This window comes from Bos mutus, chromosome 7 (genome assembly GCF_027580195.1).
Source record: "Bos mutus isolate GX-2022 chromosome 7, NWIPB_WYAK_1.1, whole genome shotgun sequence".
NCBI classification, from domain to species: Eukaryota; Metazoa; Chordata; class Mammalia; order Artiodactyla; family Bovidae; genus Bos; species Bos mutus.
The window spans coordinates 102,030,881-102,044,695 of record NC_091623.1 but is presented as its reverse complement, the minus strand read 5'-3'; the positions used below and the strand labels follow the sequence as shown (position 1 = coordinate 102,044,695).

General features: G+C 49.9%; 1 protein-coding gene and 1 long non-coding RNA gene across 7 annotated transcripts in view; one reads left to right on the top strand and one right to left on the bottom strand.

The window, feature by feature from the left end:
* Positions 1–13,815, top strand: part of TNIP1 (TNFAIP3 interacting protein 1) — a 47,107-nt gene that overhangs the window by 31,277 nt on the left and 2,015 nt on the right. For 4 of the 6 annotated variants that reach the window (XM_070374647.1, XM_070374649.1, XM_070374646.1 and 1 more), the window contains 9 exons: positions 2,121–2,180; positions 3,287–3,376; positions 5,020–5,085; positions 5,247–5,378; positions 7,659–7,787; positions 10,206–10,334; positions 11,687–11,812; positions 12,348–12,413; positions 13,061–13,252. In XM_070374647.1, coding sequence (XP_070230748.1) covers positions 2,121–2,180; positions 3,287–3,376; positions 5,020–5,085; positions 5,247–5,378; positions 7,659–7,787; positions 10,206–10,334; positions 11,687–11,812; positions 12,348–12,413; positions 13,061–13,252 — 990 coding nt within the window. The remainder of the gene's footprint in view (positions 1–2,120; positions 2,181–3,286; positions 3,377–5,019; positions 5,086–5,246; positions 5,379–7,658; positions 7,788–10,205; positions 10,335–11,686; positions 11,813–12,347; positions 12,414–13,060; positions 13,253–13,815) is intronic. The other 2 variants (XM_005897326.2, XM_070374648.1) reach the window with 1 other exon arrangement.
* Positions 5,742–12,625, bottom strand: LOC138988571 (uncharacterized). The gene is made up of 3 exons (XR_011464869.1): positions 12,447–12,625; positions 11,912–12,014; positions 5,742–5,858 (listed from the first exon to the last, which is right to left on the bottom strand). It is a non-coding gene; the product is annotated as an uncharacterized lncRNA (long non-coding RNA).

Genomic DNA, 13,815 nt, shown 5'->3' with positions numbered 1-13,815 from the left:
GGCCCACTTGCCTCCTCCCCACTGCTGCTCCCAGTGCTGGGTCACATCCAGTTCCTGCATGGGAGCTGGCTGGCCCCTCGCCTGGTCTGTGTCTTCCTGCAGAGCTGAGTAGCAGCTTTTTACTGACATATTTTTCTTCTCTAATGAGGTTTAATGGCTGCACAGCCATCAGTGTCTTTAACAATCCCCACACTTGTGTAATAGCAATAATTATCCTAATAACTTAATTCCTTATTACTATGTGACAAGGTAGAATTAACCCAGGATTTGCAAATTCATTATCTGGTTTGGACTTCCTCTCTACATGTCAGGGAGGCAAGGCAGGGACTCTTAATCCATGAGACTGCCATGGCTGTTTATGGCAGGAGGTTTGGAGAGGCCGTGTGACATCACACTGTCCAGATTCCTGTATCCACCTGCTGCTATCAGGCAGACGTGGGGTGACAGGATGACATGCTGATGAATGGCCTTCTGATTCACAGCTCATGAAGCCCCTCTCTTCTTCTGCTTATGCCTCACATCAGGGCCTGCCTTGTCTGTCCTCCTGTGGGAGTGCCTTGTGGATTCTCCTGATCTCCTCTGGATTCACAGTGGTGTATAGGCAGCCCTCTTCACTTTTCCAAAGCCCTTGACATCACTGGTGTCTAGGAAGGCCAGATGCTCTTACTGCCTTGCCAGGGAGGAAGGTGCCATAAGAGGCTTGCATAGCAGGTGTTGGTGAAGCCTGTGCCTTGCAGTTACATGTGGGTTAAATGCAGGTTCAACCCACCTCTTGTCAGCGCTGCCACCTTGGACAGGTTACATGAACTTTCTGATCTCGGTTTCCTCCTCTGTGAGATGGAGATAATAACACCTACCTCAGAGGATGATTGGAGAGTTCAGTGATGTGATGCCTGTGAAGTAGATTTAGCACTTGGCAAGTGGTAAACTGAACACTGACGGTCACTTCTAGTGACAGATTTGGTCTCTCTTCTCTGTGGACAGGGGCTTCCCTGGTGGCTCAGCTAGTAAAGAATCCACCTCCAATGCCAGAGACCTGGGTTTGACCCCTGGGTTGGGGAGATCCCCTGGAGAAGGGGACCCACACAGTATTCTGGCCTGGAGTCCAGTCCATGATGTCACAAAGAGTCGGACACGACAGAGCGACTTTCATTCACACTCACTCATTCTCTGTGTAGCTTAAGGGTGCATCTCCAGGAGCACCCCCCTCTTCTTCCTCCCCCAGTAATGTTAAGCACAGCTCCCCTCCAGGAGGCATCAGGCTTCTAGGGGCAGGCCCATCTCTCACTTTTCTTAAAGGAGGTGGCGTCCCTGGAGAACTCCCCTAGCCCTCTCCCCTTCCTTCTGGGTTCTGTGGTGTACTTATAGACCTTAGCCTGCAGGAGCGCTTGAGCCTCACCAGTTCATTCGGGACAACCCTGCCAAGTCACAGGGGAGTGTGTGTGTGTGTGTGTGTGTGTGTGCGTGTGTGTGTGATGGGGGGGCAGTGGGAGGGTAAGGAGTGGAGAGAATGTGGACAGTGACTCCAGGACAAATGCTGTCAGGCCTACAGGATGTCAAAGGTTGGGGCCTGTCCTGTTTGATCTTGTACTGAGAGTGTGGACCTTGGCCTACATCATGCAGGGCCTTAGAGGTAGAACTGCTGTTCAGTTTCTTTCCTTTTCTTTTTTTTGGTGTTCAATTTCTGAATTGATGACATCCTCCTGCTGTTTCACCTCAACGCTTCATATTTTTAAAAAGTTTTTTTTTAAACTTTTTATTTTGGTGTAACTGTAGATGTGCAGAAGAGTAGCAGAATAGTGCAGAGAGTGCCCATCTCCCGATTGCCTTGACATCTTATGTACCCATGGTTCAGTGATCAACACCAGGAAATGACCATTGCCACGATACTATTAGCTAAACTGCAGACTTGGTTCAGATTTCACCTGTTTCTCATTCGTGCCCTTTTTCTGTACTAGGATCAAATCCAGGATCTCACATTGTATTTAGTTGTACCAACTCTTTAGTCTCCTCTGCCTGTGACAGCTCCAGTGGTTCTTGTCTTTCATGAGCTTGAGGCTTTCAGCTATTTTGTAGAATGTCCCTCAATTTGGGCTCCTCTGGTGTTTTCTTATAATTAGACTGATGTTGTGGATTTGGACAAGAAGACCACAGGAGTGACATCTTGTAACACGTCAAGGGTACGTGACGTCAGTATGTCCATTTACACCCAGTCTTGACCATTTGGCTAAGGGTCTGTCTGTCAGGTTTCTCCATAATAAAGGGACTAATTTTTCTTTTGTAATTAATATTTATTTTCCAGGGTATACTTGAGACTGCAAATGCGCTGTTTCTCTTTATACTTATTTTAGTAAACACTGGCAGATCTTGACTGCCGTGATTATCACTACAGCCTTCTTATGGTGATTTTGGATTTCCCTCATTCCTTCTCTGTTTACTAATTGGAATTCTTCTTGTCCCTTCTCCCCCATTTATTTTTTTATTCATCTGTTTCTATTAATGTGGACTCAAGGATATTTTATCCTTTGGCTTATAACCCAACACCGCCGTGATTTATTTTCTTGTTCAAATTCTTCCTGCTTTGGTCATAGGAAGTTCTTCCAAGTTGTCTCCTATGCCCATTTGACATGCCTTTCTTCTTCTGATGATGATTGAACACTTCCTTACTTTCTATAGTGTCACAAGTTGCTCCATACTCACCTTATATTTTCTCTGCCCCAGCCATGACGTTAACCACTTCTCCAAGGAGCCCTGTTTCTTTTTGTTGGAGAATGCTATTTAGAAACCAAGATCTGTGCTCATTGTTACCTGAGTGACACTGCTTTAGGCCCTCAGAGGCCAGAGCAAGGAAATACATGTACTGATCACACATGCACACGTGTCATTACTTGTATATTTTTAAATAAAACATTTAAAAAATAAACACTTTATAAAGTATTTTTAAAAATAGTTAACTCTTGCCTTCAGAGGACTTTTGGCTGATGCGTGGAGGAGGGGAGGGCAGCTGGCAGTGCCATAGAGATAGAGCCTGAACAGGGAAAGAAGTGTCTGTGGGGAGGGGGGTGGGGTAAAAAGGGCCTCGGAGCCACTGAGGATTGGGGAAGGGGAATAATGGTCTGTGTGGATGTAAGAGGCTCAGTTATGGCTGGGACTGGTGGGTGAGAGGGTAGAGGGGCAGGAGACAGGAGGCTGGGTCTCAGGGGTGAGTAGCCTTGGAGGAGCACTGAGTGGGCGAGAGAATTGCTGTGTGAGGCTCTGCTGCAGGCCCCTCTGTGTTCCTCCTCAGGCTGGTGTGACGACAAGTAAAATCCCAGAGGTGGGGGCCCTGGGTGCGGCTGAGAAGAAGGTGAGGATGCTGGAGCAGCAGCGCACAGAGGTAAGTGGCTGGAGGGGGTGGTGGGGGTCAGGGAAGATCCTTTCCCCCTTCCAGGGCCAGCAGGACAAAGGCCCTTCCTGGCCCCTGGCTCTGACTGGTCTCTGTGATGAGCTGTCATGGTGACCACTGAACCATCTGCCCAAGGATGAGACATGCTGCCTTGCCCTGGGCTCTTGTCTCCTGATCAGTCCCCCTGCCCATAGGAGTCGCTCTGAGGACATGGCATTCAGGGCATGGCCTATCATTGTTGAAGGGGGCTTAGTTTAGAAAGGCTCCCATGGTGAACCTTGAGTGGTGGCGAGAGGTTGTGATAGGAGGCAAGTGCAGCATCAGGAATGGGGAGCCTGTCACCTGTCACCATGCAGCTGGTTCAGGAAGGGTCTGTCACAGAAGGAGAGACCCCTTACCTGCTTGTAGCACTGCTCCCAATCAGCCGAGAGTCTCCAGAAATGGAGGCTCTTCCCTTGTGTCTCATGCGTGTTCTGCCCTGATGTTTCTGGCCCAGAGGTGGGAGCCTGATCTTCTCCGTTGACTGAGCCTCTCCTTTCCACGCAGTTCAGGCCCTTGTCTCAATCCCTGGGCCTCTCTGCCCTCCCTTGTCCTCCAGCACATTTGAAAGTTAGGCTCCACTGGTCTTTTGTTTAGGCACATATTCATTTTAGTTTTCTTTCTGTATTGCTGTAAGATATATATATTTTTTATTACAAAGATAATATAAAAAAAATACTCATTATGAAAAGATGGAGTGTCTCACCTCCTGGAAATGACCACAGTTGATAACAGTTCTTTGCATATTCCTGAATTTTGTCTGTGTACTTACTGATGTATGATGTTTTTAAAAATGATATCAAAATACCACATTGCAGATTGCTTTTTTCCTTTCTTAAAATTAGCTGTATCTTTGAGGGTATTTATTATATTTATATATAAAAGTATACTCTGTGATTCTCTAATTCTGAGTACTTTTTATCATATTTTAATGTTTTTGGAATTGGAAAGGATGCCCTTTCCATTGTTTTATTAATTTAATGATGGATTGTTTTCCTTCACTGAAGAATTGTTGATATATCAAAATTATGGCAAGTAATTAGTGTCATCTCAGAACATAGGCAATGTATCAGGCACCCAGCTTTCTGAGTAGCTGTGCTGTGCTCCATTTTCTGTTTAATTCTACCATTTCCTTAGCCTACTTCCCATGCTCAGGTTTGCCTCGATCTTTTTTTTTGGCAATATAAATGCTGTTGAGATGATCACTAATACACATATTTTTTACACACTTGTGCAAGTGCTTCTCTTGGCTACCTCTTTCAGAGTGGAATTATGTGGCTAAAGAGAACTTGAAGTTAATACATAGTCCCGAATTGCCCTCTGCATGGGTGTGGGTCCCATCATTCTATACCAGAATTATGTACTGTTTCTGTGTCTTGGTGTTAGTCTTGCTTTCCTGGTGAGGGTAAAATGTGGCAGTTGATAAAGCTGACTCACTTTGAGGAAAAGTTGTGAGAAGCACAGGATCAAGGCAGCGTGTGGACCCACCACCCACACACGCTGCACGATGTGCCTGCAAAGCTGGTGGTGGTGGCGTTGGCTCTCTTTGGTCCTCCTCTGCTAATCTCCTGATAACCCCAGTCTCTCCCCCACAGCTGCTGGAAGTGAACAAGCAATGGGACCAGCATTTCCGGTCCATGAAGCAGCAGTACGAGCAGAAGGTATTGTGAGGGTGATGGGAACTCCAGGCCGCACCCCTGCTTCTCCACTGGTCTCTCAGGGCATCCTCAGCGCCACGCATGCTGCTGCCTCGCCACAGCCTTGGTCTGTATGTGTCCACCCTGGCCCTCACACACTCCCTCTCTCCTGCCTCTGCTCCCAGATCACGGAGTTGCGACAGAAGCTGGCGGACCTGCAGAAGCAGGTGACCGACCTGGAGGCTGAGCGGGAGCAGAAGCAGCGCGACTTTGACCGCAAGCTGCTCCTGGCCAAGTCCAAGATAGAAATGGAGGAGGCAAGTATGACTGTGGGTCTCGCAAACTCAGCTCCAGAGGCCTGCTCTCCTCCCCATCAGCCAGGAGCTGGGGGTGGGGGTTGGGAGACCCAGTTCCCTCTCTGACTCTGGTACTCAAGGACTGTGTGGCCTGAGGCAAAAGCGCTTTCCTGAGCTCTGCCTCAGTTTCCCATCTGAAAATTGAGATTGGATTAGGTATGTTTTTCATTTTTTTCTTTTTTCATACGGAGAGCTTTTTGTTAAAGTCTCATGGTCTAGGGAACTGTACAGGGAAGCACAAAACGTGAAAAGATTCCCCAGGCCTGCTAGTACACTCGATGGGGGTGGGTGCCGTGGAACCTGCACAGTGGTGATGGCTGTTGTCGGGGAGGGGCTCCAGCATTAGAGCTTCCTTTAGTCCTTCATCCGGTCACTATTCAACAGCGATGCGCCAGGCGCAGCTGGGTAAACGGAGTCAGCAGTGAACGGCCAACCCCGCCCCTGGGGGAAGAGACATAGAACATCTAATTACAGAAGTGAATGAGTAAACGTGTGTTAAGTACAACACAGAAGGTACAGGGAGAGAACATGAAGGGAGATCAGGTTCATTCGGGGGGTGTGTGCTGGGGAGCAGAAACAGTCCCCTGAAGAAGGAGCATCTGACCCGTGTGTGTGTGACTGACACCAGCCAAGGCCTTGATCCTAGGGCATCTTCAAGAGGAAAGGCCATTTGACACCCAGGCTCCTTGGAGATTTTGTATCACCATGTTTTCAACTTCATGAGAACTAGGCAGAGGCTGCTTTTGCCTGACTTAGAAATGGCCATTTCCAACATGGTTTGCATTTCAGAGTTCTCTCCCATCAGCAGGGGCCTTCTCCAAGCAGTCAGCCTGCCCTGGTGACCGCCCTGTCCCTGGGGATGTGTGTTATGGGGGACACTGCCAGTCTTTTCTCATGAGAGCACAGTCACAGCTGGGGCAGTCGGCCTGGCCCTGGCTCCCGTCAGTGGGTGGGCTAAGTTCCTGGCATCTGATGCTCTTCCTGGTCAGCTGGGGGAAAGGTGGAATTTTCAGAACAAAGCTTCTGTGGCCCTGTGGATAGGGACACGGGGCCATACAGGCCATGTGGACCCAGAGCCTCTTACATGGGAGCCTGTAACAATTCTCACAAGACCCAGCCAAGGCTGCTCTCTGTCACTGCCGGCTGAAAGCATCTCACCAGCTAGTTTGTAGAATATTGGCATGTTCACACAACAGTTACAGTTGGGCGTTTCCCCAGACCATCTCTCCTTACCACCCCACCCCCAATTCCAGGCCCTCCCCAGTGGTCATCACTGTTTCCACTTTGGTGTATTTTTCCAGGCCTCTTAGTACACATAAACACAGAGAAATAGTTTCATGTGGGTACGCCTGGCCTTTGCTCCATACTGCCCTCTTCTATTTTAAACCCTCCCCTTGGCTTGCAAGGGGACAAAGAACACCAGAATTAGGAGACCTGGATTCTTGTCTAGCTCTAGCTCAGTGTAGTCTTGGGTAAGTCCCCTCTGGATAGTCCTATAAAGGAGCTAGGACTTGCTCTCTGAGGGCCTTTCCAGCTGTGACTGTTTGTGGTAAAGAACCTGGATTGTTCCATAGTATGTATGGAAGCAGGGCTTCTACCTTAAAGCCTTCCCTGGTTTCTTTTCGGCAGGAGTGTTCTTTCTTTAACCTCACAGAACTTTATTTCTCTGTGGAGGACGCCTTTCCACCTCATGCTGTGTTTATCTCTTTGAGGGTCTTTTCTCCACTAGACTTAGAGACTGTAAGAGCTGAGAGGTCCTTTGGAGACTCTGAATCACATCACTTTCTGTGCGTTGTGGAAGACCCCTGTGTGAGCCTGGTAGAAACTGTGGCTTTTCTCTCTATAAATTGAAGTCAAAATTTTGCACTCAGTGTGGGGGCTCATGGACCTCCTGAAGCCCATCTGTGACTCCTATTATGAACCCCTTATCCATGGTGGATAGATGAGCTTAGACCAGAGAAGGCTGTGACAATGCCCAAGGGTTCACCTCGCTGTTGGAGGAGGTAGTGATGGAACCCGGGGCCTTCCACTCAACTGGGCTGCTCTATCCTTGAGGACAGGACCATGTGGACATTACTACTCTCACGGGGGTGTCTTGCACAGGGCTTGTGCATGAGCATCGTGGGGCTGTGGAGTGAGAGCGAGGGAGGGAGGTGCGGTCACCCGGGGACGAGGCAGGCAGTCAGGGGGTCCGGGCCTCCTGCAGAGGCTCCCTGCTCACCAGCCCTGTGTCCCCTGCAGACCGACAGGGAGCATCTGACAGCAGAGGCCAAGGAGCTGCGCCAGAAGGTCAAGTACCTGCAGGACCAGCTGAGCCCACTCACCCGGCAGCGGGAGTACCAGGAAAAGGAGATCCAGCGGCTCAACAAGGTGGGTGCAGCCAAGGTCCGGGGGTGGGCAGGGCTTCCCGGAGCCCTGCTGCAGAGTCCACCCCATGGCCGGTACCCTCAATCCTCAGCTCAGGAGGGGTGACTCCTGGGTCAGGGTAAGGGTGCTGAGGGCCTAGGTGCTGCCCCAGGGTTTCTACTGCCTCTGCCCCGCTCCCCGCATGCTGAGTGCCCTGCTGGATGAGCTGGGCAGGCCCTGGGATGTGCTTACTGCTCACACAGTGCACTCACTCATCGTTCAGGTTTAGCTCTAACACTGCTTCCCAGGAAGGCCTTCCCGAGTCTCCTTCGAGTTTCCCTGTTCTATAGCTAAAGCCTTTGGAGTTTCTCTGTTCTATAGCTAAAGCACCAGCAGCTTCTTTCAAACCCTTCTGGCATTTTCTTGTGATTACTTACTGACAGCCACCCTCCTATCCAGTGTTGGGAGGTGTGCGTCTTCACCAGGGCACATACCCCCAGCACCTGGCACCAAACATGTGTTCAGGAAAAACTCACTGAAGGGAGTGAGCTCTGGCCTGAGTTCCTACCCTCGAGAAGGGGGATCCAGGGAGATGTGGCCTGGGGCAGGGGTTGGGCTAGGGCTAGGGGAGCCCAGGTAAAGGGATCCCTCTGCTCTGAGCCAAGGTGAGGGGCAGTGGCCTGGGCTGGGGGATGGTTCTAGTCCCAGTTATAGCCCCTGTAACCTATCCGAGTCTCAGTTTTGCCATCTGAACCCTGGCTGGAATCATGCTAGCCCTGTCCACCTTCTAGTGCAGGAGTTAAAGGAGTGAGCTGATGGAGAGGCTTTGAAAGGAAACTTTCTCGAAGGCTCAGATTTTCCTCCTGTTCTGTCTGCCTGCTCTTTCTGCTCACAGTAGACTCTGTTGTGAGTTTGTATTCACTGGGTCTCAGCCCTGCTGGGGTGACTCTGCTTGGTTTTGGTGTTGGATAAGCATTGATGATGCCAAGTGTGGGGCTTTGGGACTTGTTCTCATTAAAAAGAATGATCTAGCCCAAGCTGGGGGACTTGGGGCTCTAAATCCAGGCAGAATGTTATATGTGGTGCTGGTTGTAGAGATGACCCAGGCAGGATCACTGCCCTCCAGGTTTTTGTGCTGTAGCTGGGGACAGAAACTTGTAAGGATGACTAACGCAAGGCTCTCCCTGTCCCTGGACCTCAGTCTGCTCATCTGAAAAATGGGACAGATGGAGGAGGAGGTGCAGTCATAGCCTTCCCTCGAGCATTCTGAATTTACGCTTTAAATACATGTACGTGAATTTTATTTTCTTTGCCTGCATGTCTTAGTTGCAGCATGTGGGATCTTTAGTTGTGGCATATGAACTCTGAGTTGCAGCATGTGGGATCTAGTTTCCTGACTAGGGATCGAACCCATGCCCCCTGCATTGGGAGCTTGGAGTCTTGGCTGCTGGACCAGGAAAGTCCCTTGAATTTACTCCTAGCTCTGCAATTTCCTCTTGTTTCTGGGGGGAGTCAAGGAGACAAAGAGGGGCCTGAGTCCAAGTTGGGCAAGGTTTCCCCAGGGTCCAGGGAGGCGCTGTGAGCAGTGCTGTCACATGGCCAACAGAGGCCCTGCTGTCCAGGGCGCTAAAGTCTAGCTTGTGATGAGGATGGCCAGTCTTGAGAGGTGTTCCAAAGTTCTCAAGCAACATGTTAACAGGGTGGAAGGAGAAAACCAGTTAATGCATAACTTTCAAGAGAATGTGAGCACACTGTTTATGCAAGGAAAAGTATTCTGTGAAGGTAGTAAAACAGGGCTTTTACAAAAAAACCTCAAAATATTATTTGGTGATGTTTCAGCCCATTTTCAGGGTTGGAAAGGTAAAATATTAGTTACATCAAAATTAAAATCCAGGCTAATCTAACTACAGAAGACTTGGGGATGGAGGAATTGGCTTGGTGGGAATGGGTTATGGAAGCTGGAGAATCTCTGGGCAGGTCCAGGAGATTGAGCTTCTTCCCCTAAAGGACTTCGTGTTCTTTCTAGGTCTGGGTGCTAAGAATTGAGCCACTTAACCACAGGGAAAGAGAGATTTCTCCCTTCTACATAAAGACCACAGTTTAGGCTGCTGGTTAAGAGCACATACTGGCTTTGAATACCTGCTTTGCCACTTACTAGCTGTCTGACTTTGGACAAATCCCTTCAAGTCTCTGAACCTCAGTTTTCACATCCATGAAATGAGGGTGAAGGTCACAATTTTTCTTCATAGGACTATGGAGAGGATTCAGTAAAATGATGTGTGTATAGTGTTCATCTATAAGATGGCATTTATTAAATAGTGGTGGTTATTATTATTATCCTTATCATGATCGGGGTCTTTCAGTGGGGCCTGACCCTTTCAATGGGACCTGACTTCCCAGGGCTTCTGCTGATGGGCCCATCTCCTTTCTTCCTGATTCCAGGCCCTGGAGGAAGCACTGAGCATTCAGGCCTCCCCGTCCTCTCCAACAGCATTCGGGAGCCCAGAAGGAGCTGGAGGCCTGCTAAGGAAACAGGAGCTGCTCACGCAGAACGAATTGCTGAAACAGCAGGTGAGGTTGAGCGGAACGGGTTTGGTAGGTGGTGCCCAGTTGGAGTTGGGGAGTTGGAGAATCCCTGAGGGCCTAGGACGGACCTTGAGTCATGCAAGCTGTGATCTGCAGTCCCCTGTCTGGCCATTGGCCAGGACTCCTGTCTGGTATAGGCTTATCCTTACCAGCAGTGTATCCCTATCTAGGTCATTCCTCTACCACTGTCATGATTGAAACATTTCTATGCCCCAGCTCTGCTATTATTTCCCCAATATTTTGAAAGCAAAATTTTTTAAATTTATGTTTTAAAAATGAACTGTTACTGGACTATATTTGATTTACTATATTCTGTTAATTTCTGTTGTACAGAAAAGTGAATCAGTTATACATACACATATATCCACTCTTTTTCAGGTTCTTTTCCCATATAGGTCATTGTGTAGTATTGAGTAGAGTTCCCTGTGCTGTACAGTAGATCCTTATTAGTTATCTCTTTATGTACAGTAGTGTGTGTGTCATGAAAGCATATGTTTAAATAAACTCAATAAATATATTTAAAAGGGAACTTTAGATTTCTCCTGCAAATGGGAAAACCATTTTTTATTTGTCATAATTAGAAAGTAACTATAATCAATCAATACAGTAAAGGCAAAACTGTGTTGTTAAACTTTAGCTAGATACTTCTGCCTGATCATGGCTTTGTGCTTGAGTCCTCTGTCCCTTTATTTAAGGGAAATTAATACTAATTAATACTAAAGAACGTTGAGAAGGCTTTGGTTCTCGCACATGCTTCTGTGCTATTTGCTGTCGTGCTTTGGATCCTTCTAAAGCGTCCCGAGCCTGGTCAGCTTCTCACTGATGTGCAGTGAGGATGTGACACTGCAGAGACAGGGCCCCACACGCCCCTGCCCTGCCAGGGCGCCAGCTCCTACCCCAGAGCCTCGGGAGAGGTTTGTAGGCCCCCTGCTCTTGGCACCAGGAGGCCTGAACTCCACTCCTCCACTCAGACTGTTTCTGTGGCCTCCACCTCTCTATGGGTCTTGGCAGAATGGAAGGATGGGACTAGTTTTGATGGCCGTTGACCAGTTTTGTGTTTTTTAGCCATGGATCCTTTTTTCAAATAAAGCCCTAGGTTGAAGCCCAAAATATAAGATCGAGGGACCCAGAACTATACTCTGTTTGTAGTTGGGGTTGGGGCCAGAGGTACACCTTTTCCTGTCCCCATAGGCATTTTCAAGACAGGGTAAAACCAGCTCTGATGTCTGACTCCTATCAGAGGCCCAGGATTCTGGGTCTGAGCAGGTCTGAGCCCCCACTCAGAGCTGTCCCTCCTCCCTCACCCCCTCCTCCCTTCCCCTCCACCTCCCCTCTAGGTGAAGATCTTTGAGGAGGACTTCCAGAGGGAGCGTAGTGACCGGGAGCGCATGAATGAAGAGAAGGAAGAGCTGAAGAAGCAGGTGGAGAAACTGCAAGCCCAGGTCACCCTGTCCCATGCCCAGGTGAGAAGAGTGGGACCCAGGAGAGGGCAGCTGGCTGTGCCCATGGGGAGGGTGCATGGGTTGGAGGGCCCTGGCGACTCTGGCTGGCAGGACACTCACCGATTCTCCTTCCAGCTCTGCTGATACATTTCTGTGGCCCTCAGAAAGTCCTCTCCCTTCTCAACTTCTCCTAGCCCTGATTTTCCACAATCAGTTTTGATGCCTGTAAAGAGCATAAGTAGGAATTAGCTCTGAGCCATGCACTCTTTGCCACACTGAAGCTAAAAGGTGTGAATGCCGAAGCACAGCAGCAGTGAGGCTCCTGCCGCCGTCCTGACCTGTGTTCAGACTACCCATGGTGAGCAGGCCTCACCCGCGGTCCCTGTCCTGGGCCGCGCTCTGCCCCCTAGGGCCCTTTCCCACCACTGGGCCAGGCAGGACGACCCAGAGTGGCGGCCTCATGCGTTGGCCAGTCCACCCTGCTTAGGCCCTGGATCCAGGCCTGGCCAGGAAGCACCTCTGCTGACAGACTTCTCTCCCTCCCTCTTTCTCTCAGCTAAAAGCCTTCAAAGATGAGGAAAAGGCGAAAGATGCCCTGAGACAGCAGAAGAGGAAAGCAAAGGTGAGCAGGCTTGAGGGAGGAGGCAGTACTTACGCATTTTACCTCCTTCAGGGAGCCGCAGTCTGACACGGGAGGCATTGGTTGCTCAGGTGTCCAGCTAACGAGGCCCCAGGTGGCACAGTGGGGAAGAATCTGTCTGCCAATGCAGGAGACACAAGAGACTCGGGATCGATCCCTGGGTCAGGAAGATCCCCTGGAGAAGGAAATGGCAACCTGATCCAGTATTCTTGCCTGGAAAATTCCGTGGACAGAGGAGGCTGGGCCACAGTCCATGGGGTCACAAAAAGTCGGACATGATTGAGTGACTGAGCACACACACACCCAGCAAATGACAGAATGAATTATGAGCTCGACTACACGTTAGGTCCTCTGTCCCTTTATTTAGGGCGTGGTGCTAAGTGCTTTACAAACAAAACAAAAAACGCAGCTAGAGCATTTAGAACAGTATATGGCAGAGAACAAGTGCTCAGGGCATACCAGCTGTCATGATAGGTGATATTCTGGGCCCATGTGTAGCCTTCCATGGCCACGTGCCAGTCTTCAGAGAGCTGAGACTCTTAAGTGGAGAATGGGAGATGGGATGAATGTCACTGAGGTGACCCATGCAGCCTGCCACAGACCAGAGCCAGATGCCACCTTTCTTGCAGACCTCGGCAGACCGCTACCACCTGGAGCCACACCCGGAGCACCTCTGCGGGGCCTGCCCCTATGCCTACCCACCCATGCCCCCCATTGGGCCACCCCCTGGCTTTGAGGACTGGTCCCAGATCCGCTACCCACCACCCCCCACGGCCATGGAGCACCCGCCCCCACTTCCCAACTCACGCCTCTTCCGTCTGGTGAGTCTGTGCCTCCTCCCTCACTCCAGGACACACACACAGGCCAGCCAGACACATGCCAAGGGCAAGGTCAACAGAGAGGGTCAGAAGCTGCATCCTTGGCCCCTTGAGAACAGACTGATGTGCAGCCTGCCATCCCCGGGGCAGGACCTTCCAGTTCAGGGTTGCTCAAGGGCCCCAGTATGGGACAGAAAAGGCTGGGTAAGGAAGCAGGGCCAGCAGGAGGGCTCTCTCCTGCCAGCCAGGCCAGAAGTTTGACCTTTTTCATGACCTCCACATGTCAGCAGGTATAAAGTCTTCACCATGCTTTCTCTCCCTTCGCTTTTTCTTCTCTTTTCCTTCTCAGTTTACCTTTTCTGTTTTCCTCCTTTTTTTTCCTTATCATTCTGTCTCCAGAGTTGCTGACTGCTTTCTCATTCTCTGCAGTGCCCCTGCTACAGCCCCTCAGGCATCCCTCCCTCAACCTGGTCAGTGCCAGCTGCCCCCTATCCCATGCACTTCTCCCCCATGACCATTCCTTACATGCATCTTTAAACCCTGGAGTGTACTGTGGGACTGTAGAG